At 34.1% G+C, this 27,301-nt stretch overlaps 1 protein-coding gene across 5 annotated transcripts in view; it reads left to right on the top strand.

The window, feature by feature from the left end:
• LRFN5 (leucine rich repeat and fibronectin type III domain containing 5) overlaps positions 1-19,224 on the top strand; it is a 320,973-nt gene extending 301,749 nt beyond the window's left edge. The window contains exons 3-6 of one of the 5 annotated variants that reach the window (XM_086365216.1): positions 1,887-3,291; positions 6,003-6,709; positions 13,687-13,730; positions 18,837-19,224. In XM_086365216.1, coding sequence (XP_086221342.1) covers positions 1,907-3,291; positions 6,003-6,709; positions 13,687-13,730; positions 18,837-18,854 — 2,154 coding nt within the window. In that variant the 5' untranslated portion in view covers positions 1,887-1,906 and the 3' untranslated portion in view covers positions 18,855-19,224. Of the gene's footprint in view, positions 1-1,886; positions 3,292-3,704; positions 3,827-6,002; positions 7,452-13,686; positions 13,731-18,836 lie in introns of those variants that run through there. The other 4 variants (XM_086365218.1, XR_015150321.1, XM_086365217.1 and 1 more) reach the window with 4 other exon arrangements.
• Positions 19,225-27,301: the final 8,077 nt, after the last annotated feature.

Raw genomic sequence — 27,301 nt, 5'->3', positions numbered from 1 at the left:
TTTGGGAACAATTGCCTTTATTTCTCCAAATATATTTCTACCTTACAGCTTTCGTCTGATACTCCGATTATATGTATGCTTCACTTTTTAAAATATTTTTCCACAGGTCACTGAATTTTTGTTCGCTTTTTTCCCCATAGTGTTTCAATATGGTTAATATGTATTGCCCTGTCTCTACTTACAGAGATTACTGGAGTTCTTTGTTTGATCACCCTCTCATTTCTGGTACTTTGCCCCGTAAAGTCAGGCCACCTGAGATCTCTGCACTGCAAGCTCAGTCCTGTTCAATTGATGAAGACTGTTCATGCTTTGCCTTGATTTCCCTCCTTGTGCTGTGGTTTGGAAAGTGTCTCTAGGGCTCAGTGATAAGGTTCATTTTTTTCCCCCTTTTTTCAAGGATCACAGTTCTCTGCTTCCTTTCTTCCAATGTCTGAAAACTGTAGTTTTATATATTTTGGTACAGTTTCTTTTTTTTTTTTTTTTGTTTATTGTGGAAAGACAAAGTACTACTTATTCTGTCATAAACAGAAGAGTAAGACTATTTCACTTGTGGAGAAGGACAGTCTTATTCATTGCAACCATATTTAATATGACATAAAATGGGCATAAAATAAAGCTATAAGAATGGATTTGGTTTATAAAACTAGGTGCATCATTTCTAGAATAATTCCATATTTCATATTTTCATTAATTAAACAATTGGGTGATTTTCTGAAGCTGTTTTCCCTTTTCATATTTAAAACCGCTTATACTTTTTGAGAATTTTAATCACATATGTGTTAGTATTTTTATTTTTATGTTTATTTTCAAGAGCAAATACTTAAGATCAAGTTGGAAATGAAATTGTCAAGTTTTTAAAAATTAAATTTGGATAAATATAAGTGCACTGAGATTTTTCAGAAAAGAAAAATGGAATATGACATCTTCTTGGACTCACTGTCAAGTATTTTGATCACTGCTTTCTATAAATTATCATAAAAAATCCACATTATATCACATAAACCTTCTTTGTTTATTTTTAATTTTTTTATTTTATTTTTTAACTTTACAATATTGTATTGGTTTTGCCATATATCAAAATGAATCCACCACAGGTATACATGTGTTCCCCATCCTGAACCCTCCTCCCTCCTCCCTCCCCATACCATCCCTCTGGGTCGTCCCAGTGCACCAGCCCCAAGCATCCAGTATCATGCATCGAACCTGGACTGGCGACTTGTTTCATATATGATATTATACATGTTTCATATATATAAACCTTCTAATATTTAAGGAGCTCAGAGCATTTATGGTAAATTTGCAGCCTTTTAATTTTTGAGAACTAGATCCTGTATTTGCAGTTAGGATGTGAAGATTGTACTATTTTCAAGATAGTTTGTAAAGATGAATAAAATTTAATTAAAAATTAATTACTTTCAATATCTTGCCACAAGTTTAACAAATATTCTCTTATTATTTCTGCTCAGACATATAAATTGAAATACTTGCACATTGCTAAATATGTCTAAGCTTTTGAATTTACAAGATGTCTTTTAGGAGGTTAGTAGAAGTTTTCCTGATCTCCTGCCCTCCAGTCTGGGATGGATATCTCTTTTTTGTGAACCTATGGAGTACCCTGGGCATATTTCAAAAACAGCACTTAATTTATAGAATTATAATAATCTGTTGACTTTTTTATTTTCACCATTTGATTTTAAAACTCATGAGGTCATGAGTGGTATATTTTTATCCTAGTGTCTATATACTGACAATACAGAGTTAGTATTTTTACTTGATTAAATAAGCAAATGAATACCTTTTAATTTGCATTAAAAAGATTAATTAGGAATATGAACTCTATTCAGATGATTGGATGCTAAAACTGTATTCTGTGTCTTCTCTTACAGGCTCTTAAATCTGATCTACAATGGAAAAATTTCTTTTTTATCTGTTTTTCATTGGCATAGCAGTGAAAGCTCAGATCTGTCCGAAGCGTTGTGTCTGTCAGATTTTGTCTCCTAATCTTGCAACCCTTTGTGCCAAGAAAGGGCTTTTATTTGTGCCACCAAACATTGACAGAAGAACTGTGGAACTGCGTTTGGCAGACAATTTTGTTACAAATATTAAAAGGAAAGATTTTGCCAATATGACCAGCTTAGTGGACCTGACTCTGTCCAGGAATACAATAAGTTTTATTACACCTCATGCTTTTGCTGACTTACGGAATCTGAGGGCATTGCATTTGAATAGCAACAGATTGACTAAAATTACAAACGACATGTTCAGTGGGCTTTCCAATCTCCATCACTTGATATTGAACAACAATCAGCTGACTTTAATTTCTTCTACAGCATTTGATGATGTCTTTGCCCTCGAAGAGCTGGATCTGTCGTATAATAATTTAGAAACAATTCCATGGGATGCTGTTGAGAAGATGGTTAGCTTGCACACTCTCAGTTTGGACCACAATATGATTGATAACATTCCTAAGGGGACTTTCTCCCACTTGCACAAGATGACTCGGCTAGATGTAACATCAAATAAACTGCAGAAGCTACCGCCTGACCCTCTCTTTCAGAGAGCTCAGGTCCTAGCAACCTCAGGAATCATAAGCCCATCTACTTTTGCATTAAGTTTTGGCGGAAACCCTTTGCATTGCAATTGCGAACTGCTGTGGTTGAGACGTCTATCCAGAGAAGATGACCTGGAGACCTGTGCTTCTCCAGCACTTTTAACTGGCCGCTATTTTTGGTCCATTCCTGAGGAAGAGTTTTTGTGTGAGCCTCCTCTCATTACCCGGCATACCCACGAGATGAGAGTCCTGGAGGGTCAAAGGGCAACCCTGAGGTGCAAAGCCAGGGGAGACCCCGAACCTGCAATTCACTGGATTTCTCCTGAAGGGAAGCTTATTTCAAATGCAACAAGATCTCTGGTGTATGAGAATGGAACACTTGATATTCTTATAACGACTGTGAAGGATACAGGTGCTTTTACCTGCATTGCTTCCAATCCTGCTGGGGAGGCAACACAAACGGTGGATCTTCATATCATTAAGCTCCCTCACTTACTAAACAGTACGAACCATATCCACGAGCCTGATCCTGGTTCTTCAGACATCTCCACGTCTACTAAGTCAGGTTCTAATGCAAGCAGTAGTAACGGTGATACTAAAATGAGTCAAGATAAAATTGTGGTGGCAGAAGCAACATCATCTACTGCACTACTTAAATTTAATTTTCAAAGAAATATTCCGGGAATACGTATGTTTCAAATCCAGTACAATGGTACTTATGATGACACCCTTGTTTACAGGTAAGAAAAATTAAGCCAATTTTTATACTTGCCCTACATCTTAGTGTAGGGCTTGATAAAATACTGCTGATTTTTTTAATTGGCAGTGCCACTCTATGTTATAGTTGAAATGCTCCATATTTTTAAGTATATAATGTAAGGCTCATGAAAGGTGAATACATGTGGGGAAATATTTTGAATGGTGTTATTTTCAGTGAGTTCAAATTTATCTTTAATATTATGCTTACCTACTTTCTTCCCCTCATCTAAGAGATGTGACTATCAGAGAACAAGATTGATTTATTTTAAAAATTCAAAAACATACCAGAACTTACACATCCACATGAGTGTTCTTTCCTTCAAGGAAGTCCTGTTGGGAGGCTATACCATTATCCCAATAACGCTGCCATTGCTCAAAGCACTTTTGGAATTATCTTTAGAACCTTCGTCATACTATTTTGAATATCCTCAGTGGTGGCAAATCTTCGTCTTTTGAGGGTGAATTTGAAATTTGGAAACAAGCAAAAGCCATTTGGAGCCAAGTCTTGTGAATAAGGTGGGTGATCAAGATGGGTATTGCCATTTTTGGTCAGAAATAGGATGTAACTATAAAATAATGAGACTGATTTTTGACTGGTTGAGTTATGTGTGTGTGTGTGGTGCTTCATATACACTGGTTCTTAAGACAGTTCCAAAGGGAAAATTTATAAGTATTTTGAGCAGTGAATCAGTGGAGTTAAGTAGATAATCTCTGGTTAAGGACATTGGTGGAGACTTTGCATCTGGCTTAAAGAATTTCTGGTATGTTTTTCTGAAGTTCAGCCTCATTGATTTATAGTCACATCTGGTCCAATTTTCAGTTGGAAATACACATTTTTACCTTTTCATATAATTTCACTTGTGATTATAGACTACTGTTACTCCTAGGAAATGATGAAAAATTATGGCTTTAAAACACATATGTATATGTATATATATATATATATAGCCTTCAAGCTTTTCTGAAATCAAATCAGTTCTTACACACCCAGATGAATTCTTGAAGGTAATTTGATTTTCACTTATTTATGGAAATGAGAGAAAATTTTTTTTTAAAAATTAGCATGGGCTGGTAGGAAAAAACAAAACTGCTCTAACTAGCCATGTGACCAATCCTGGGCAAGGTTCTACCTGGCTGAGTTTTAATTTTCTCATCTTTAAAAGGAAGAGATTAGTCTAAATGTTTTCTAATGTATCTCTCATCACTAAATATACTGGGATATAAAAAAAAATAAAAAAACAAAAAAATAAATAAGTATACTGGGATATAGACTATGATGTATGTATATTAGCATAAATTAGTTTACTGTTTTCATACTCAGCTTTCCACTTAGGCTGTGGATCATTTAACCCATAGTCAAAGATGAGCATACACTCCTACCCCTTTCTTTCCTGTAGCTGCTAAATAATCTGTATACTGTAAACATTAGCTCTGTGAAATAGGTCAGTTTCTGTTTGCCAAGCTCTAAGATTTTAATCCTGCCATGACAAGTAAATTCTCTATGACCCTGAGGAAAGTGCTTGAATTCCTGACCCTAATGTTTGTCACATGTATAGAAGTGATAATGCCTGCCTCATACTGTCCTTGTAAAAATGAAATAATACATATAAAGTGCCTAGTAATTCTCATTTTTACTAGTAATTACTCTCACTAGTAATTCTCTAGTATTTCTCACGCACTCACTAACTGGTAGTGATTTCAACAAATACATACACTGACCTAAAATTTTCTCAGTACATTTAGAACACATTGTTTAGATATAACAGATTACCATTGCCAAGTCTTGAAATTTCTCAAACTCTTTCAGAGAAAAAATAGAGTTTCAAGCCTTTTTTCCAAATTAAATCTTAGTCATATATGGTTGCTAAGGAGGAGGAAAAAAGCAGTGGAGAATAGGATCCACAGAAGACTTTTGTGATACAGTGGATCCAAAGATGTCCTAAACTCGTATCCAAATTTACAAATCGTGTTCTGAAAACAATTTCATAAGCCCACAATGGGGAAGATAAGGGATTTATGTTCTGGTTCAACAGTTCTGCCCTTTTCATGATTCTAGAATAATATTTCTCATGCATTTTCATCAACCTCGTTTAATAAATAGAAACATACTGGGACCCAAGTGTTGAAGATATAAGAGGGGGTTGAATAAAGTACTTTAAGTTTAGTAATTATCTTAGTTATTAAAGATAGATTTACTGGGTACCATTCCATAGTAGCTTATAACTGATTTGGAAAATAAATACTCTGAATTGCATTTCCAATCTGCTTTCTAATGTGATTGTCAGTGTTTTCCCTTCCTTCAAATTGGCTTTTAGTCACAGAGGTGTTGTAAGTGCTAAATGGATTTGTTTAGTAGTCAGATAATGTCACAGTCACACCTTTCAAAAGCAATTTGTCATAAATGATTTTTTAGCAGTGGCTTTTATTAGGAGTTCTGCTTTGCCAAGCAATGTAATTAGTAAGCTTGTCAAGCCATGGTGCAGGAACCATTAATATAATGCAGAATCCAACAATGACTTTTTGCCATTTTAAGTGGGTAAATATAAGATCAGATCATTTTCTCATATTTCGTATCTGTTATAAATGTGCTTATCTTAATGAGTACTGAAATGAAACAGAACTGAAGTCATAATGACTGTGTGTGTATATCTGTTGTGTTTTTAATATTAACACAAATTCCATTGTCCCTCAGAATGATACCTCCTACGAGCAAAACTTTTCTTGTCAATAACCTGGCTGCTGGAACTATGTATGACTTGTGTGTCTTGGCAATATATGATGATGGCATCACTTCCCTCACTGCCACAAGAGTCGTGGGGTGCATCCAGTTTACTACGGAACAGGATTACGTGCGGTGCCATTTCATGCAGTCCCAGTTTCTGGGAGGCACCATGATTATTATTATTGGTGGAATCATTGTAGCATCTGTGCTGGTTTTCATCATCATTCTAATGATCCGGTATAAGGTTTGTAACAATAATGGGCAACACAAGGTTACCAAGGTCAGCAACGTCTACTCTCAAACAAACGGGGCTCAAATACAAGGCTGCAGTGGCACGCTGCCCCAGTCTGTGTCCAAACAAGCTGTGGGGCACGAAGAGAGTGCCCAGTGTTGTAAAGTTGCCAATGACAATGTGATACAACCGTCAGAAACGTGTTCAAGTCAGGACTCCTCTACCACTACCTCTGCTTTGCCTCCTACCTGGACTTCAAGCACGTCTGTGTCCCAAAAGCAGAAAAGAAAGACTGGCACAAAACCAGGTGCCGAACCACAGAGTGAAGCCGTCACAAACGTTGAGTCCCAAAACGTGAACAGGAACAACTCAACTGCCTTGCAGTTAGCTAGTCGACCTCCCGATTCTGAGGGGCCCGCATCTAAAAGAGCACATTCAAAGCCAAGTAAGTTTCTCACTCTGCCTGCTGAGAGAGCCAGAGCAAGACACAGGTACTCCCTGAATGGAGAGTTAAAGGAATACAATTGTTACATTAACTCACCGAACACCTGTGGACTGTTTTCTAAAAGAAGCATGTCTATGAATGCGATGTTAATTCAGTCCAGCAATTCTGATGGGCATAGTGGAAAAGCAACTCTTTCAAATTCTGAGTGGATATTGGAAAGCACTGTGTAACCTATTATTTCTTTTTAATGAAATTTTTTTTTTCAAGAACTCACATAGGAAATTGGAATTTGACATGCCAGTCTTGTCTCTCTGATTCATGGCTAATAGAGCCGTGGCATATAAACCCAATAAGGTATAGTTACTTCATACATATGTATATGTGTGTATATATATATGTATGTATATATATATACACATATATATGTATATGAAGGTCATATATTTTAAATTGTTTAGGGAAAAAGCTGACTGCTGTGCCTTCCCCATTGAGGATCGGCTTCCAGGTTCTGCAGTAGCAGACCACAAAATGAAAGTTGTCATAGGAAAAAAGAAGTCTTGCATAAATAATTGTATTTCCTCCAGTCTTACAAATTACCGCCTATGGATGATTGATATTTTTCAATGAGTAGCTTGTATATTTTCTTTCAATGACAGTGGCATTTGTTTTTAGGCAAATATTTTCAAGAACAACACTGCGTTGTTATGTTATTTATAATAAAATATCCAATTGAGTATACCCAGACAGTGTTAAAATAAGTTCCCTTCTAAACAACATTCTTAGTTCAGGTGCCTTAATGGTTTTGTGGTATGTTCTCATCCATGACACTGTTTTTTCAGTGGGAAGCAGAAGAACATGCAATTGATTTTTCATTTATCAAAAAAAGTCAATTCAGTTTTAAGTCACAGGCCAGTTTTAAGTCATATGGATCTGCCTGGGAGTATGAAGGTGTTTTCTTTCATTCAGTACACATTTGCTGAATGAATGAACTTTATATTTATATTTTTCTTAATGCAAGTTAAGTAGAGAGACAAAAATACAAAACTGCCTTTATCAAAGGTATATTTATTTTTATCACCAAGTAAAATAAAAATCTTCTAATGGAGTTCTTATTCTATTTATAAGCAATATAAAGTCATTGTTCATTAACTAGATAGTAGTTTTATTTTTCCCTTTTGCTCTGTAATTCTGAATTTGAATGTTTATCTCTTAGAGTAAATGTATTTATTATTTGAATCAAAACATGGTGAAATTTAATTAGAAATTATATAGCTTAGTGGGAATCATTTAAAAAAGCATTTTTAATTTAGTCAGACAATAATATTGTTCCTTAATAATATGGCATTCTTGGACAGTCACTGAAATCAAGGTCTATGGAAAAAATGCTCCAACTACTCTTCAAAATTTCTACAGTATTATATTGTAACCTGATGATGTTTTACTAAAGAGCAGTAAATAGGGCTTTGCTGCTGCTGCTGCTAAGTTGCTTCAGTCGTGTCCAACTCTGTGCGACCCCATAGACGGCAGCCCACCAGGCTCCCTGGGATTCTCCAGGCCAGAACACTGGAGTGGGTTGCCATTTTCTTCTCCAATGCATGAAAGTGAAAAGTGAAAGTGAAGTCGCTCAGTCGTGCCCGACTCTTAGTGACCCCATGGACTGCAGCCTATCAGGCTCCTCCATCCATGGGATTTTCCAGGCAAGAGTACTGGAGTGGAGTGCCATTACATTCTCCGAAATAGGGTTTTAGGTTTTTTTAATTATTATTGTTGCTTTTTTTGTTGTTTGTATATTTATTTATTTGAGAATACGAATCATGGGAACTCGCACAAAATAATTTTAGCCATAACATAATGAGATATGTACTTTATATAAAGTATTCCCTGGAAGTAAGTTAAAGACAGAGTATAAATTTATTAACTATTTCAGATTACTTGAAATACTGTTTAAAACACAGGTGAGGAATGTTCATCATTAGTTTAATTTCCTCTTACTGGAAACATTTATAAAATTTAAGTCACATGCATCTGCCTGCACATATGAAGGTGTTTTGACTTTACCAAGGCACATTTTATACATAATATATCGTTATGACATTCAAAAGTGAATTAGGTTAAAGCAGTTAGAACTTTCTGAGTTAGTCTTTAAAAAATTTGTCTAACAGTTTTTCACTACCTTAGGTGTTTCCTGAATGTCTTCTATGCCCTGCTTCTCTTTCTAAAGTTTGTCTTTCCCACCTCTAAAATGTAATTGGCCTTCCTGGGTCAGGAATACAGCTCTTGTAAGTAATAAATTATATCACTGTGTGAAATTATTTTGTAAAATCAAAGCATTACTCAAAGTGAAATGTATTTTCAACACTATTCTGTAATAATGCACTAATTTCAACTAAACAATTTTAGTTATCATCAATTACTTATTTCTTCACAAAGCGCTGATTGACAAAAAGCATATTATTTTTACCTTTCCTAGTTTATGCCTTCATGGTTTTAAAATATCCTGAATATACAAAAATTTTTCAAGACTTAAAGAAATGAATCCCCAAACAAGGTTGTGGTCAGGGTGGTGCTGCAATCATGCAAAACAGGCAGCAGCTTAGTGTATCTACTCCAAGATACCAATTAACTTAACATATATTCTATTTTCCGGTTGTTTGCATTTTTAAAAATCAATTTTCCTGCTTATGTTTCTAATGGAACTTTAATTGAATATCTTTTATTTCTCATAAACATTTAGAATGGCATAATACCTAACCATGTGAAATTTATTCTCTTTGACTAAAGCCATTGAAACTATTTAAATTGTTATTGCTCTTACAAGACTGTTTTTAGGGTGAATTAACCAAATGCTTGAACACTTATTCTGGAAATGATAAGAAGGCCTGTGTTCTTGTCTTTTAAAAGGTTTTATTTGAACCAACGATGTGAACAAAAATTAGCGTATCAAGAGGGTCAGATGTTACTTGGTTTTGTTGATAAGTATATGAAAATGTTTTGCTCAGGGCCGTTTCAGTGTGAAGTGGCTGAAAGAAAATCCTTGGGAAGGATGGGGGGTGATTAAAGATACCTGGTATAATATCTTAAACACAGTAGTTATTCAGATGAATGAATGAGCAAATGGATAGATGAATTAGTAAGTGAATGGAGCCAGGGAAGAAGGCTCAGTATTCAGAATTTTAATTAATTAGCATAATAATTTGTGATCCAGATAATATACTACTATAAGCAAGAAATTCTGTCCCTCTTGTTTTTCTTTGTGTCATTTCTTACATTCCTTATTTAACCAACTTCGTATATGTGATCCATAGCATATGGTTTTGGTGTTTGTCATTGCTGACTGTGTATAGGTTGTATATGTTGTTTTTGCTTCTCTGTTCTTAATTATTTTTCTTTAATTTTTAGCCATTTTATGCTATGGTTTCAGCTTGTTCACGAACAAACTGACAAATAATATATTTACAGATATTTACTCTAAACATTTCTTAAATTTTATGTATTCCTGTGTTGCTTTTTGTTTTGGATAATTGTCCTCCAATTTGAAAATGTCAAACCACTGTTAAAATAGGCCTTTATTGAAAAAAGTATACAACATTCAAAGCAACTTCAAAATCCTAAAAAGAAACAAACTTTGGTTTGATGAATATCATTTACTTTTAGCTTGCAAATAGATTTACACAGAGGTGCATTAAATATGATAATTTTAAATTAGATATAGTAACACCTTTGCTGAAGACAGTGTATTTTATACATTTTTGAATAGTTGAGGTCACAGTAAGCTTTTTTATGCTTTTAGGCACTTGATTTTAGCTGCTTTGCTAATACAGTCCACTAAAAAAGCTTTAGAATATAAATTTTTGAGCTGTTGTGAGCTACCTATAGACTCAACAGTTTTACTATCTGAATGATACATACTTTCTCCACAAGAATTTAAAGAATTTTTTTTTTTTTAAAGAATTTTTTAAAATTAAGTATCTTCCACCTGTCCACAGGAATCTCTTATCTTTTTTCCATGAAGTATTGGAATGGCCAAAATGTTTGTTCAGTTTTTCCCTTAAGATATAATGGAATCACCTGAATGAATCTTTTGGCCAACCCAACGTTTTCTGCTTTACCTTAAACCCTCAGAAAGTACTTCCAAACTAAATTTTAACTATTTTAATAGCTTGTATTACTAAAAAGAAATTAATATTTCGTTTATAAAACTAACACATTAATAAAAAATTACAACAAAATTCACATCAATAGCCTTTTGCTTCCTAAAATTTAGTATTTCCTCCTATGTTTATTCACAATAACAAACTTAAAAACAATCATTAAAATCCCCATAGTTTAAAAAATTTCAAATTCATAAAGCGTCTTATTGTACAAGAATCGCAAAGGTAAATGGTCATTTTTTTCAAAGAAAACTGCAGATACGAGTCCATTTTCTTCTTGGTGTGGCAGGATTCCAATCCCATTTTATAATGGTATCAAGCAGAGCTCGTTAATATTAGACAAAGTGAAGACTGTGCCCTCTTCCCATTGCTTATCCTTCTCTTGAGTCTCAGGAAGAGTCCAGGCTTTGCACTTCCAAAGTGTTGCAGATGCTTGTGTGTGTGTGTGTGAAGTGTTTGGGGAAAGGATTGAAGGGGCATCAGATGGAAAAAGGATTATTTTTCTTCTCCTCCTCCTCAGTTCGTAATAAAACATAATAATAACGATGATAATATTAATAAAAATGACAATTCACCGTATAATGTTTTTGAGTTAAATGTTAGCTGAGGTAAATATATGGATAAAAATTATCTCACTTTTAAAATTTCACGAACTACACGAACGAAAACAACCAAAATTAGTGACTGGAATTTTGTAATAGTCTCAGAGCTCTGTCTTTCAGATCACTCAGTTCTTTCCCTCCCGTGCTAGATAAATTTACATGCTGGGATTACAAATACAATTGGTTTTATCAGATTTGCTTTTTTTTTTTTTTTTTGCAACAGAAAGCATCCCTCTTGTAGCAGTACAGAATAAAGAATAGTAAACACATTACAGGGATCAAGTCATCCTAAACAAATGGAATTATCTGAAGAGGGGCATAGACACTAACAGTTCTGGGAATAAAATATGAAATTACTTCTTTAAGATAATGTTAATCCATCTGCAATTTCATCAAATATTACAAATACTCAATACAACAAAATAATCAGTGTACCATTGTCTTCTGATTTGTTTCAGTTATTTCAAAGTTAAAATTTAGGATAATTACAGTATTTTAAAGTTTAAGTAATCTAAAGTTACCATCAAGTGAAATACATATGCTACATATGCTTATATGTCTACATACGTTTTGCATATATATGTGTGCAGATATGTATATGCACGCATATACTTAACCCTTTTAGATTGTAAATCTGAGTCCTACTGTAATTAATGTAATAAGATTAAAGTGGTCCAGCTATCAGAGAACTTCTCCCAGAACAGCTGTCCAAACTATACTTGCTATCTATCAGATTACAATGGATTATAAACTCTAGTACAAATATATTTTTCTGAACATCTGAATGATAGGCATCTATACAGCTGATCTAGTTCATTCTTCTTCAATAGGTGACTGTTACAGTTCATGAATTTTAAAACAACAAGAAAATTATCTTCAAATGCATTTAGGGGAAAGCTGTGAAGTCTCTTTCATGTAATGTTTGAAACTGGATGTACATTATTCTTGCCTGAGACTTGAACTAGACATCTATTGTGATTCTGCCCCCAAAATACGTCCGTGCATTCTAAGTCACTTCAGTCATGTCTGACTCTGCAACCCCGTGGACTTTAGCCTGCCAGGCTCCTCTATCCATGTGATTCTTCAGGCAAGAGTACTGGAGTGGGTTGCCATGTCCTCCTCCCAGTAATCTTCCCGACCCAGGGATCAAACCCACTTCTCTTTTGTCTCCTGCTTTGGCAGGAGGGTTCTTTACCACTGTTGCCACCTGGGAAGCCCAAAATGTGTCCAATAAATAATTATTCTAATAACATGAAGGGGCTTATGAAATATATTCTGGGGGCTCTACCATAATATAATTTCCTAATTATTTTTTCTGTATAATACAAACAATTGCTTTCATGTAAAACCTAATCTCCAGAGATCATTGCAAATTTTTATGAATATTTATGCTGGAGGTTTTATCAAAAGATTGTTTTGTACTATTCTCATCACAGTCAGCTGTGAGCACTTAGAATGACATATTCCTCAGACACCTAATTTTTTCTTATACTTTGTCCCTTCTTAAAACTAGAGTATTGACTTTAAAATGCGACATGTGGGAAATAAATAGAATGTGTACTCTACAGGGCTATTTAATGGTATTAAGCATTTATAGCAAATTGGAATATGCATATGGATATTTAAAGGCAGAATGTTTGCATTTAGAACATTACTGTTCTATATAAAGCTACATGGTTTTATATAAATATAAATGGTATTTGGCAAAGCATGCTATTATCTTTGGGATTATTGAATAATGGTTTATATTGTAAATGATTATTTTATACATAGTGTATAAAATAAGATAAAACTACATTTCCTGCTCTGGATTGTTTTCCTTGATGTATCTTTCCATATTAATCATATGCAGCAATGTGGTTGAAGTTAACTTTGAGTAAGAAAAATGAATAGAAGTCTGATTTTCTCATTAAACTCTTGCAGGGAAAAGTGCATTCCATAATTACATAAAAGTGCATTCCACTGATAATTACTCATTTTAGTAACTAGAACAGTATTTTTAAAAATTCTGCCTTTATGGTATTATGTATCAGGGAATAGCCATAGAGAACTATAAAGTATTATAAAAGTCAATTATAATTAACCCAAGAACTAGTGAGTTATTACAAAAAAGAAGTGTAGATAAACCTTTAAGATGAATCTTACCAAGGTTTCATTGAGAAGTATTATAAGGTCTGTTTCATAAAAAATGAATTGTTTATGACGCTGAAAATTTTATTCCCAGATGCTTTGCCGACTAATGTTGACCAGATTGTCCAGGAAACACAGGTGAGATTCTTGTTATCTGTCACATGCTTCAGTACTTAAGTGGGTATATTATTTTATAAACGAATTTTTAATTTTTGTTTTGCTAGTTTATGCAAGTTGTTGACATTTTCCATTAAAACTTACTCAGTGCTCAATGGTAAACCCTGAAGTTTAGTTTGGTTAAATGAATTTCCAGTTCCTAAATGTAGACAGATTTTTGGTTAACTGAATACTTCTGATTCGTATTGTAAGAATGAAGGGAATACCAATGTAATTTTGGAGTCACTTTTGTAGTCACGCATGGTATCATGTGTACTTTTATAAATATTTCTAAACGTGAAGACAGTAGCTTGATAGGAATATATTCACTCATATCCTTGACCTCCACATAATAGAAGCTGAGATGAAATATTGTGCTTCACCGAAAGTGGATGAACAGAAGTGTTTCACTGTTATCTAAAATGAATGTAGCCACTATAAAATGGAGCAAAAGACTATCCATGAAATATTCATGGTATTCCTTTTGTCAGCAACCGATTACTCTTCGTGGTTTTCTTTTCTTTCTTTCTCTTTTTTTTGGAAGTTTCAAATGAGTATTTGATTCCTGCATTTTAATTGGATCAGAAAGTGTGTTTCCAGAGCAAAATGGTATTTTAGCAATCTGTTCAAACAGCTGGATGCATCAGCCATTTGCTTAAGATTTGGCACAGGAAAAAAAAATACTCTGTTTTTAAAGGTTCATAGAAAAATTCATTGATTTATTTGTTGACAGTAAAAATAAGGATCTTTTTTTGATCCATGTCTTATTTAAAAGATAACAATCACTTGGACTATCCTTAAGGGTTTCCCCTAAAGAATTCCATCCCAAATCAAACAAAACGTTTTTCATGCATCATTTCTTAATTGAAATTAGAATTCCATTCCTAAGCTGCAAAAAAGCAAACAGATGGCTCGCTGGAAACAATCAATAGCAGAGTGTCTTTCATGTACTTGGTGTTAGTAGAACTGAACTGACCTGCATGAAGGTGCCTCAGTTTTCTACCACCTTCCCTCTCTTTCCTTCCTCTCTTTCCTCTTCGCTTGTTCCTTCCCTCTCTCCCCCATCTTTGATTTGAAAATGTTGAATTATCATGCAACTTTGGACACCCAGCTGTTCTGAAAGAGAATATCCGTAGAAAGGGTTTAAAAAGTCAAGGTTTCTCTATGAGAAGCATGATCCAGGATGGGGCTAACTGTTCTATCAAGATTTGATAGGAAAGTCAATCTGGTCATCTTTCAATTACCAACTGAAGCAATTTCTCAAGTATTCGTTTTTCGTGGGGCATGTTACATATCATTGTGTTTATTTCTTTATTTTACCACAGTGTTAGAAGTCAAATTTAGAGAAAAGTAATCTCCTTGGGAATTTATGTGCTACTCAAGATAGCAAAAGGTTTGCCAATGTGATAAGTATGTAAGATTTCTAATAATGACTTCTCTGTGCTAAAATAATATTAATTTGAGAACTTTGGAAAATATAGTTTAAAATTTTAAAAAAATGTAAATCTGTCATAACCCACCACCCAGACATAAATACTACTGTGGTGCATGATCTTTCAGTGATTTGTCATTTCTGTATGTAGTAAATTCTTATGTACGTATGTATGTTTGTATTAGATTTCGTATGTAGGATATGTCACCTACTTTTAAAATTTTATGCTTAGTCTTCCTTTGTTGAAACATAATGTCAAAGCAACTTTATTTCCATGCTTTGGGTATTTTTTTTTCTTTCTACAAGCATTAGCAAGAAAAATAAACCCTCAGGCAAGGAAGAGTTTTAACAAAATTTAGTGGCAATACATCATTTACTCACCACCCAATTTCCTGCTACATTTCTGTTATCAGATTTAAGTCACCATATGACCTCAGTGTAACTATTCTTGGTATTTGATAAATGATTCCGGCAACAGCAGGCCTATCATTTCTGCAGCTGTCAGCACAACCAAGCAGCAATGTCCCTGTGAAGAGACTGTGACCTGTGGGCTCTGAGTCTTCTCACGGCCTTTCACACTGTCGGCGCCACTTCACCTTGTGAATGAAACGAGGTAGAGAGCTGGCAGAGATTCCTTGTGCTCGTAGTTTCTTCTTCTTTTTTTTTTCTGGCTGGCAGTGGAGGGTGCTAGTGGGATGAAGAAGATTATACCATTTTAGCTTAAGTTTATATTTCCTGCAGGATGTTAACATACATGTCTTTTTCTGCCCAGTGGCAAAATGTGTTTCCCAATCATTGGCCTATTGCATTAAACTTAATTAAAATGTCCCTTAATATCAGACAATAATATAAGCCAAAAAAAAGAAGAAACTTGACACATTTTTTTAATTTAAAAAGATGTTTCCTAGGTGACAGTATTAAACTGATCATACCACCATCCGTAACATAGCATCAAGCTCTCGTAGGAAGGAGCAGAGAGGGTGGAAATGTTTTGCCCCGTAAGGGGTTTGGGTGCTCTTCTTTACACTGAGGTAACTGCTAAGATGACTGTTTTTTTAAGATTTATTTCATTTCCATTAGAATATGTCTGGTGTCAATTTTATTCCTTAAGACTTTTCCTATACGTGAATAGAAACAGAGTGAGCTTAAAATATTTAATGTAACACGTACAATCCTTCTATAATAAACCATAAGATTCCAATTACACTAAGATGAGTTGAGAGCAAAGGGGAAAGGAATCATTGGCAGAATCAGTGATAATTACCCTGTAATTAAATATACACAAAAGTCACTCAGTCGTGTCCGACTCTTTGTGACCCCATGGATTGTAGCCCACCAGGCTCCTCGGTCCATGGGATTTTCCAGGCATGAATACTAGAGTGGGTTGCTGTTTCCTTCTCCGCTGTAAGTACATAGGCACATATAAATTAGCCTTGTGTTTGAAAATACTGTTATGCTTAAAATGAATCAGGTAGAACAATTGATACGATGTGTTTGGCAGTTAAGTAAAAGCAGTTAATTCATTTGCATTTATACTGAAAATGCCTTTAAGGAAAAAAAAAATTGTAAGTATTTCTTGTATTCAGACCAACAAATGTGTATTTTGTGTGTGTGTTTCAGTGTGTACAGTAGATGCCACTATTCTGTGACTGCTGGTGCCAGTCTTTAAGACAGTTGTTTCCTGGTTTCAATACATTTGATTTCTGATCTTTCTTTTTAGTATATATCAATCAAGTATTTTTTAAAAACCTTAAACTTTGTCATAAAATCTCTGCTACAGATGCAGTAACCATGAAAAGAGTCCAGTTCTTTTAGACAGACTATTAATACATAAGTGCATGGAAAGTTACTAGTGTTGATTAGAAATAAACAGCAGTATTAAAATAACTGTGGACAAACAGTTTGGAAAACATGTGAACTAAGAACCAAGCAGCAAAGCACATGTATGTATATGATTCGGATGTCTTTCCAATGTTCTTTTTCTAAGCAAGAATGACCGATATAAAATGCTTGGTTCTGTAGGACTTTTTTTTGCCTATGATATTCCCTTCAAGTAAATTTAAAAAAGAGTAAGAGAATAGGCACTTAGTAAGAAACATTTAACTTTTTTTTTTACAATAATTCAACCATACTTTTTGACATATTTATTTGAACATTATAGAAAAACAGAAAAAATATGTATAGAACCCTAGTGTCAGCAATAACCTTTAGAAATCATTTCCTTCTTTTTAGATGCCCTGACTAGAGATGAAAAACCTTTCATAGGTCTTAATTACATTACGAATAAGAGTAATAACAGTTGCCCAAATCCATTTGATGTCAGTTTGTTTTTTCTTCTTTTAATGTTGAGGTAGCCTTAATTTCTCCTTTTATTTGTAAAACTGTTAATAAGACTAAAGTGTTTTGCATCCTATCCTTTCACTGTCACATGAGGGCCATTGACAAAACATCCTGAACCTACCCCAAATTCAGTATATTCATTTCTTATAACATTTTATCATAATTACTATAGTCTATCTTGCTTTTCCTTTGTGATACTCTAGTAATTTTTGTTCCATATTTCAATATTTATGGAATCATTATGAGTTTCTTTATTAATAAGTAAAAAGTGTTATTTTGACTCTCACCTATAAAATTTTTAATCAGCCTTATATTATGTCATCATTTCAATAATGGCAGATTCAGGGCAGACCAATTCATGTCCTCATTCCCAAATCTGATTGCTATTTCCTAATCTGTAAAATTAGCAGCTTATTTATAAACCATAATTCCAAAGTTTGTTAATAATGATATTATATGTAGTTGTTCTTGAATGGAAAGGAGAAAAATTACTTCTATTTCATATTATGAAATCCTATATTTCTCAAAAATTTTTCCATCTTTAAATATAGAATTTATACATATATTTTAAAGCCATGAGTCCTGAGAACCCATTCATTGGAAAAAAAATATTTTCAGTTTATTTAAAATTTTTAATGATTTTGTATGATTTTCTTTCAAAATCATATTAACTGTGAAATTCCTTTGCTTGTGAATAAATTTCAGTTTTCACATTTATTTTATTGTCCTGTAGTTGAAGAATTAATTAATAAAGAAGAACTAATAGTCTTCACTATATTAAATATGTAATTAAAAATTTTATGAAACCTTAATATGACACAAAGCTTCCAAAAGAATATATTAAAAAGTAGAGATCACTTAAGTTTTAGATATGATGAACAAATTTGATCTACAATATTCATATCTTAAAAATCAGCTTGAATATTTGTTAAAACCTGAATGGCATGCATTAATGAATAAAATATATATATTTTTAATCTTGAGAATATAAATGTGAAAATCAAAGCAATGAAGAATGCCATTCCTCAATTTTGGTTCTGAGTTGCATAACTATTTAGTCTTAATACATTTAGGTTCCTTTCTAAAATAAAATTTTTAAAAATATTTTTCAACAATTTGAAGTTACCAAGAAACATTTTAAGAGCTGATGGGCATGTCTAAGTAACATCCAGATGTATACCTAGTATTGTGCAGCAATAAGTTCCTGCCTGGTTGCTTACAGTTCAGTAACTTCTAGATTACTAGCAAAATAATCTTATTAGCTATGTGTTTTCTTTCTTTCTTTCTTTCTTTTTTTTCTTTTTCTTTCATTTCAGAGGCCGGAGTTAATCTGAAGAGCACCACTTCTCTCTCTCCTGAAAAAAATTGCTACTGATATTTTTACTGGATAAAATTTAAAAATCGTTCAATTCACAAAGGCTTATTGTTGAACTGGTATCCTAGAAGAAATTGTCCACAGGAGCCGAAGCAGAAGTCTCTGATGCCGCAGAACTGGCTCTATCAGACCATGGTTCATCCCCTTTTAAAACCAAATTTTTTTTCTTCTGGCCTACAAGTATTTTTTTTAAAGAAGGAAAGGAAAAAAACCTACATTGGCATCGAGTTCTGTATCAATCCATGTTACATTGCCATCCATGATTTAAGACTGTAGAATCTTGAATAATCTATATCACTTTAACAAATAAATGTTTTACTATGACAGAATCTGCACGTTGCCTGATTTGTGGAAACCTCAGTTGCTTCAAGTATGAATGGTGAAGTGATGATGGTAGGAACTAACAATACTATTTTACATCTATGTAGTTCAAAACCTTAAGGGATCACAAATTGCTGTATAATAACGGAACTAGTTCTTCCATGACAAGTGCACCCACTTCTATGGGAGGGCAGTACAGCTATTTAAACAGCTTTATGAAAATTTTTATTCTTCAGTGTAACAGAAAGGGAAGACAGATCTCCTACTGGGATTTCAGAAAGTATCAAGGTAGGTGTATTGTAATTAATCCAAATTGATTCATTGCTTTTCTGGAGAACAAAGGCAGAGATTTTAATAATTTTAGGTCTTATGTTTCATTATAAATGCCCATTTCTCCAGTTTTCCATTGGAGATATATATATATATATATGTGTGTGTATATATATATATATATATAAATATAAACTCTCTATATATAGTTTACATTTTTAAAAATTTACTTAAAACTAAAAAATCTAGAAAACTGTCTTTGAAAAATGTAGGTTAATCTGTTAACCATTCCACATCTCAGGCTGTTAAAAATATCCAGCTATCCAAAGAGAAGTTATAAAATGTCAGTCATAAGATGGCACTTAGAATCTGTGTTCAGGAGCCTAACTACACTAGACATAAAACCTGTGCACACACACACACTAAGGCACTGCCAGACACACACACTGCACAACTGAAACGAAGTAACACCTTTAGATGCAATGTAGTTAGTTTCTGACTTCCAGCAAATGACTTCATTCTGTTTCCTGACAACTCAAGTACCCAGAGCAATCCTGTTTACCTGTGTGTACGTGTATATACGCATGGATAAATGTTTATGGTCACAAAAAGGAGACAATTTGGACAATAAGCATTGCCTCTGTGAATCTGTTCCTGCCATACACAAATTTTCTCCTCAAATCATAATCTTTCAGGAACACAGATAGCTTTCCTGGATTTCAGAGTTTAATTTATTAAATTCTCTCTGGGGAAAACTGCAGCCTTACCTTCAAGGACATTCTCCTGTTTATATTTACATTCCATTTACTCCAATCTCTACCCCCTCAGGTCTAATTCTTGTTTTTCTTGATGATAGTAAGAGTGTAGCCTGACTGCTTCATCTTTTTAAGATATTCATGCTATTGTGTTCTAAGGAACAGGGATTTTAGAACTAAAATTGTGTTTAATCTTGTCAAGTCTTCACTCTGCATCTAGATCTAAGACTTCACTTATGTACAAATTCAAACAACACCCATAGTATACATATGTTCTCTTTTTTTCAAATATTGTTGAAGAATATTTAGGCACAGTCTCTGATCCTGTGCTGCTGCTGCTGCTGCTAAGTCACTTCAGTCCTGTCTGACTGTGCAACCCCATAGATGGCAGCCCATCAGGCTCCCCCATCCCTGGGATTCTCTAGGCAAGAACACTGGAGTAGGGTGCCATTGCCTTCTCCCCTCTGATCCTGTAAGTGTCCAATAATCAATTACATTTACAGACAGATATTTACTTCTTATACTGTGAGGTTAAGAGAACACAACTGCATACCCATAACTAAATAAGATTAATGATCACTCACGAATAAAAGTTTTGAAAAAATGTGACAAAAATGTTTTTAGGATGAGTGGAAACAGTTTCTTTTAGCTAATCATGGGGTGAAGAAATGTATGATAAAAAGTCTTACTGTAAGGTTCTTGGATAGACTTCCCTGGTGGCTCAGACAGTAAAGAAACCGCCTGCAATGGGAGAGACCTGGGTCCAATCCCTGGATAGGGAAGATCCCCTGGAAAAGGGAATGGCAACCCGCTCCAATATTCCTGCCTGGAGAATCCCCATGGACAGAGGAGCCTGGCGGGCTATAGTCCATGGGGTCTCAGGGTCAGGACCAGCACACAAGGTTCTTGGACATACATTGAAAACCAAAACATGCAATAGAAAACCACGTTTTCTAGTACTCTACATTCCTGAGTAATTTTGCAAGTAATTTAACTGCTAAAAATATATAGCATAATTAGTATGAATATTTGTCAATTCAATTTGTGATTTCTTACACAGAATATAAAGCATATCAAACACACAAGAAGATCAAAAGTGTTTTGAATGCAATATAGACACAGCGTGAGGCATGAAAGAGGACTGACAACTGTAATTACATTTTTGAAAAATCTGCAATCATGATTTTTGAAATCCATAATCTGTAGAATTGAAAATTAGTAATAAAATGCCATAGTGGTTGAAAGGTATAACTTCTACATGGAAAGAAACTCAAATATTGGGTTGACCAAAAAGTTTGTTTGGGTTTTTCCATACCATGTAATGGAAAAATCTGAAGTTTTAATTTTAATTTCCTTGTACAAGTTTTTGTCTGTTAAAAATACAAAGTATCCTGTTTCACATATGTGGAATGTTTTGTGACACATTCTTGTTTTGTTCAAAATATATTCACATTATTTCTTCCTTTATTCTGCTTTCCATGTGTTGAGAAGTTACTCCATTTTTATTTCCAAAATATATTACATGATATCTCATAGGTCTACTTATCAAATGTGTGTGTTTCAAGGTATATGCAATTATTTAAAAATGCAAGTGAGGGAGAATATATTATGTCCAACCAAAATAAAAGTCTGAAGAATATGATTGCTTTATTTGAAATACAACTATAATATCCAGGAAATTATCTACACTAGATTTTTATGTGGAAAATATATATAACATGAAATCTAATATTTTAACCATTTAGACTATATAATCACTATTATTAATTACATTCACAATATTGTGCAGTCATCACCATTATCTATTTTTTTAAATGTTTCTATCATCCCAAACGCAAAGTCTAGACTCATTAATCAGTTACACCTGTTCTGTCTCCCATCAGTCCCTGGTAAATTCTAATCAACTTTTATGAATTTGCCTGTGCTAGATATATCACTTAAGTGAGGTCTTACAATGTTTGTCTTTTTCTATCTGGCTTATTCATCTTATCATAATGCTTTTAAAATTCATTGTGTCGAAGCATGTATCAGAACTTTATTTCTATTTATGGCCGAATAATATTTCATCCTATGTATATAGCACATTTTTTATTCATTCTTATTTTGGTGGACACTTGTCTTTACCTTATGGGCATTGGGCGTAATACTGGTGTACAGGTATATATTTGCATTTCAGTTTTCAGTTCTTTTTGCTGTATACTTAGGAGTTGGCAGTAATTTTATGTTGAGTTTTTTTCAGAACTTCCCAAACTGTTTTCCACTATGGCTACTCCATTTTACCTTCACTAGAGTAGTGTGCAATGTGCGAGGATTCCATTTTCTCCATATATAATTTTTAGTTTTTTGTTAGTTATCCTCATAGGTGGAAATTATCATATTATGATATTGGTTTGCATTTCCCTAATCATTTATAATATTGAGCTTATTTTCATATGCTTTGGTCATTTGTACATCTTCTTTGGAGAAATATAAACTCAAGTCATTCACCCATAATTAAATTGGATTCTCTTTTATTATTGAGTCAAAGCCATTCTTTATATATTCTTGATATTAAACTCTTCTCAGGTATATAATTTGCAAATATTCTCTCCCATTCTGTAGCTTGTCTTTTCACTTTCTTGATATTATCATTTAATGAACAAAAATGTTGAATTTTTATGAAATCTGTTCATGTATTTTTTCTTTTGTGTTTGTGCTTTGGTGTCATATCTAAGAATTCACTAACCGGTCAGTGGTCATCAAGACTTGCCTCTATGCATTTTTCTAAGAATTGTGATTTTATATAGATGATTGATCTTATATATAGATGATTGGTCCATTTTACATAAATTTTTGAACATGATTTGAGGAAATCTCCAATTTTAGATATGGAAATCCAGTTGTCCCAGCACCTTTCTTGAAAACCTGTTCTTTTCTCATTGAATGGACTTGGAAGGCTTGTCAAAAATCAGCTGCACGCATTTATTTCTAGACTCCATATTCTATTCCATCAGTCTATATGTCCTATCTTTATGCCGATAACACAATGTTTTGATTACTATAGGTTTTTAACTTTTGAAACCAAACATGTGAGTCCTCCAACTATATTCTCCGGTTTTCAAGAAGGTTTGGCTATTGCGGGCCCTTTACAAATGAGTTTGAGGATTGGCTTTTCCATTTTTACAAAACAGCAACTGGGAATTTTGATATATATTGCATTGAACATGTAGACTACACTGGGTGGTTTTGACACTGTGACAATATCAAGTTTCTCAATCCATGGACAAGGGCTGTTTTTAATTTCTTTCAACAATGTTTTGTTCTTTTCAGTGTATAAGTCTTTCACATCCTTTGATACGTTCATTCCTAAATATGTAATTCTTTTATATGCTCTTACAAATGGAATTGTTTTCTTAATTATCTTTGTGGATACTTCATTGCTAGTGTTTAAAAAACCAGTTGATTTTTGGGTGTTAATCATATACCTTGCAACTAGGTAGATTTAGCTTATTAGCTATAGTAGCTTTCTTGTGAATTCTTGGGGTTTCTATTTATAGAATAATGCCCCATGTGATTAGAGATACAGTTGGTCCTTCATATCTACAGTTTCTGCATCTATGGATTCAACCATGAATAAAAAAATATTTTTAAATAAAAAATTCTAAGAAGTTCCAAAAGCAGAACTTAGAGTTACCATTTCCTACAACTGTTTATATATCAGTTACATTATAACTACTTATAATGCATAGTGTTTATATTGTATTATAAATGATCTAGCCATAGTTTAAAGTATATGGGAGGATACAGTGAGGGTGTATTCAAATACTGCACCATTTTATGTAAGGGACTTGAGCATCCTTGGATTTTGGTATCTAGAAAGGGTTCTGGAAACAATGACCCAAGAATCCCAAGGGACAACTTGGGATAAACAATATAGTTTATTTCTTCTTTTCCTACTGCTGCTGCTGCTAAGTCACTTCAGTCGTTTCCGACTCTGCAACCCCATAGACAGCAGCCCACCAGGCTCCCCCGTCCCTGGGATTCTCTAGGCAAGAACACTGGAGTGGGTTCCCTGGGATTCTCCAGGCAAGAACACTGGAGTGGGTTGCCATTTCCTTCTCCAGTGCATGAAAGTGAAAAGTGAAAGTGAAGTCGCTCAGTCATGTCCGACTTTTTGGGACCCCATGGACTGAAGCCTACCAGGCTCCTCCGTCCGTGGGATTTTCCAAGCAAGAGTACTGGAGTGAGGTGCCATTGCCTTCTCCGGTCATTTCCTACTAGAATTCTTTAAATTTTCTTTTCTGGTCTAAATATCTGCCTGGAAATTCCAGTAAAATATTAATGGCAATGGTGAAAGTGGCATCGTTATTTTATTTTTGATCTTGGAGGAATCTTTGAAGAGGAATATGACATTGTTGTTCAGTCACTGTCATAACTTTTCTTCTAGGCAGCAAGCATCTTTTAAAAAATCCGCAATCTGTCATAAAAGGAATATGACATAGATTGTGGATTTTTAGAAAGTAGCCTTTATCTTGTTGAGGAAGTTTCCTCCAATTTCTAGTTTTCTGGTATATTAATCATGAAATAATGTTGCATTTTTTCCAAATGATATTTCCCTTTCTCAGAATTGAGATAATTATGTGGTTTGGTGCTGGGGGCGGTTATTTGTGTTGTTGTTGTATCTTTATTCTATTAATGTGATGTATTACACTGATCAATTTTCTTTTATCGTCTTAGTATTCCTGGGGTAAATCACACATGGCCATGATGTATAATCCTTTTAGTATGCTGTTGCATTTGTTTTGCTAGTGTTTTTTTTAAGGTTTTTTGCATCTCTATACACCATGGATATTGATGTATGCTTTTATTTCCTTGTGAGATTTTTATTTGGCCTTGGTTATCAGGTAATGCTCACCTGCTAGAATGAGTTTCCTCCTCCTCTGTTTTGAAAGAGAATTGGTGTGAATTCCTCTTTAACTGTTTGGCAGAATTCACTAGTGAAGACATCTGTCTGGAGCTGGAGTTTGTTGGGAGATTTTGAATTATTGATTCAACTTTTTATTTTATAGGTCTGTTGAGATTTTCTTTTCCTTTTGAGTCAGTTTAGGTAATTTGTGTGTTTCTAACAATTTGTTGATTTAATCTAGACAATTGGTTTGTTAATGTTCCTAGTATTCTCCTATAGTTTTTCTTTTTCTTTTTTTTTTTTTTAGTTTTTCTTTTGTTTGTTTCTGTAAGGTCAGTTCTATCTATTATTCAGAATACAGTCTCCAAATATTGTCATAGTACTGTATCTCTCTTCAGTTCTGCTGACTTCATATATTTTGGGACATTGTTTGCTGGTATATTAAGTTACAGTTGTTATACTCTCTGGATGATGTGATTGGTCTTACTGGTCTTAGAATATTTTCAGTATCACATATTTGATTATCATAATTGTTATCTGAATGAGCCTATTTTAAGTTCATTATGCTTATTTGGTAAATGTAAACTTGTCACATCTATTTCACTTGTTTCCAATCCAAACTACCATTGGCTTCTCTTCTTACATTATTTACTAATCCGACAGGGAGGCCTGGCATGCTGCAATTCATGGGGTCACAAAGAGTCGGACACGACTGAACTGAACTGAACTGAATCTTTCATTTCTGTCTTCCTAACTGAAATCCAGTTTTAAGGCCTAATACCCATTACCCACCTGAGTCTCATCAATAACCCATATATCAGTCTCTGTCATTAACATCTTACCAAACGATCAGAGCGTGCTCCCACAAAGCAACATTTCAATTGCCAGCTAATCAAATGACCCAGTGAAGAAGTTTTTCTCTCTGTGGGCTAGTAAAGCAGATCATAAACAACTCTCTAACTGCATTTATGATCTGAGTATCAGCATAAAGATTAAAAGAGACAACAAAAGAAAACAAATTCTTTCTAAAAGAATTTGTAACATATATCCACAAATCACTCAAAAATTATAATAGCATAACATATGAGTACCTGTAAAAGCAAACAATAAATGCTCTATATCATTGGACTTCCCAGGTGGCACAATGGTAAAGAATCTGCCTGCCATTGCAGAAGGAGATTCAGGTTTGATCCCTGGGTCTGGAAGATCCCCTGGGGAAGGAAATGGCAACCCATTCCAGTATTCTTCCCTGGGAAATCCCATGGACAGAGGAGCCTTGTGGTCTACAGTCTGTGGGGTCCCAAATAGTTGATGATGACTGAGAATGAATGTATGCATATACATTATCATAGCACAAATGCAACTTGATTGCAATTCATGATGTCTGCTTGAAAGAGTTGTTTTAAGCTCTTTTTGTTGTTGATCCTATTAAAGAAAAGCAGTACAGGTACCTATAAAGATAGGGCCTAATATCACATTTTATGACTTCTAGGGAGTGTGACATGTGAAAATTAGAATAAGAAAAAAATTCATCCAAATTGTTTTTCTAGCTTGAGTTAAGAAAATAAAACTTGTGCATTAAGATTCATAAAGTCTCATGTTTAAAAATTTAGACATAAAAATGTAATCAGATGTGATCGGAAACTTTTTTATTTGAATGAATTTCTGAGTGAAATGGCTTAGGAAATGTTCCCAGGTAATCCTCCATCCGTTTTATTTCAAACAGAATACTTTAAAATCTCTGACCCCCTTTATTAAACTTGTTCAATTCTGCAACCATTTTTTCAACATTTATTTTGTCCAGGGTCTGTTACTATTCAAAGGGGATACAGAAATAGATGGCTCAATGGCCTTCCAAATGTCCACACTTAGGTGGTAAGTTAATGTGTAAACAACGTATATTAGTCTGTTCAAGCTTCTCTAACAACACACCACAGACTGGGTGGCCTGTGTGGTTTCATTCTGGTGAAGATATCTTCCTATTTACAGCTGATTCCTTGTCACTGTGTCCTTATGTGGTGGAAGGAACTGGGATCTCTCTGGAGCCTTTTTTCCTCAGGCATTAATCCCATTCCTGAGGGCCTCATTCTAACCATCTAAGCATCACCCAAATGTCCACAACATCCCAGTACTCACTTGGGCATTAAAATTTCAACATATTAATTTGGAGTGGAT

Source organism: Bos grunniens, chromosome 21 (assembly GCF_055505025.1).
Source record: "Bos grunniens cultivar Pamir isolate PY7600 chromosome 21, Bosgru_T2T1.0, whole genome shotgun sequence".
NCBI classification, from domain to species: Eukaryota; Metazoa; Chordata; class Mammalia; order Artiodactyla; family Bovidae; genus Bos; species Bos grunniens.
Note: the sequence above shows the minus strand (reverse complement) of the source record. Positions and strands in the feature narration are given on the sequence as shown.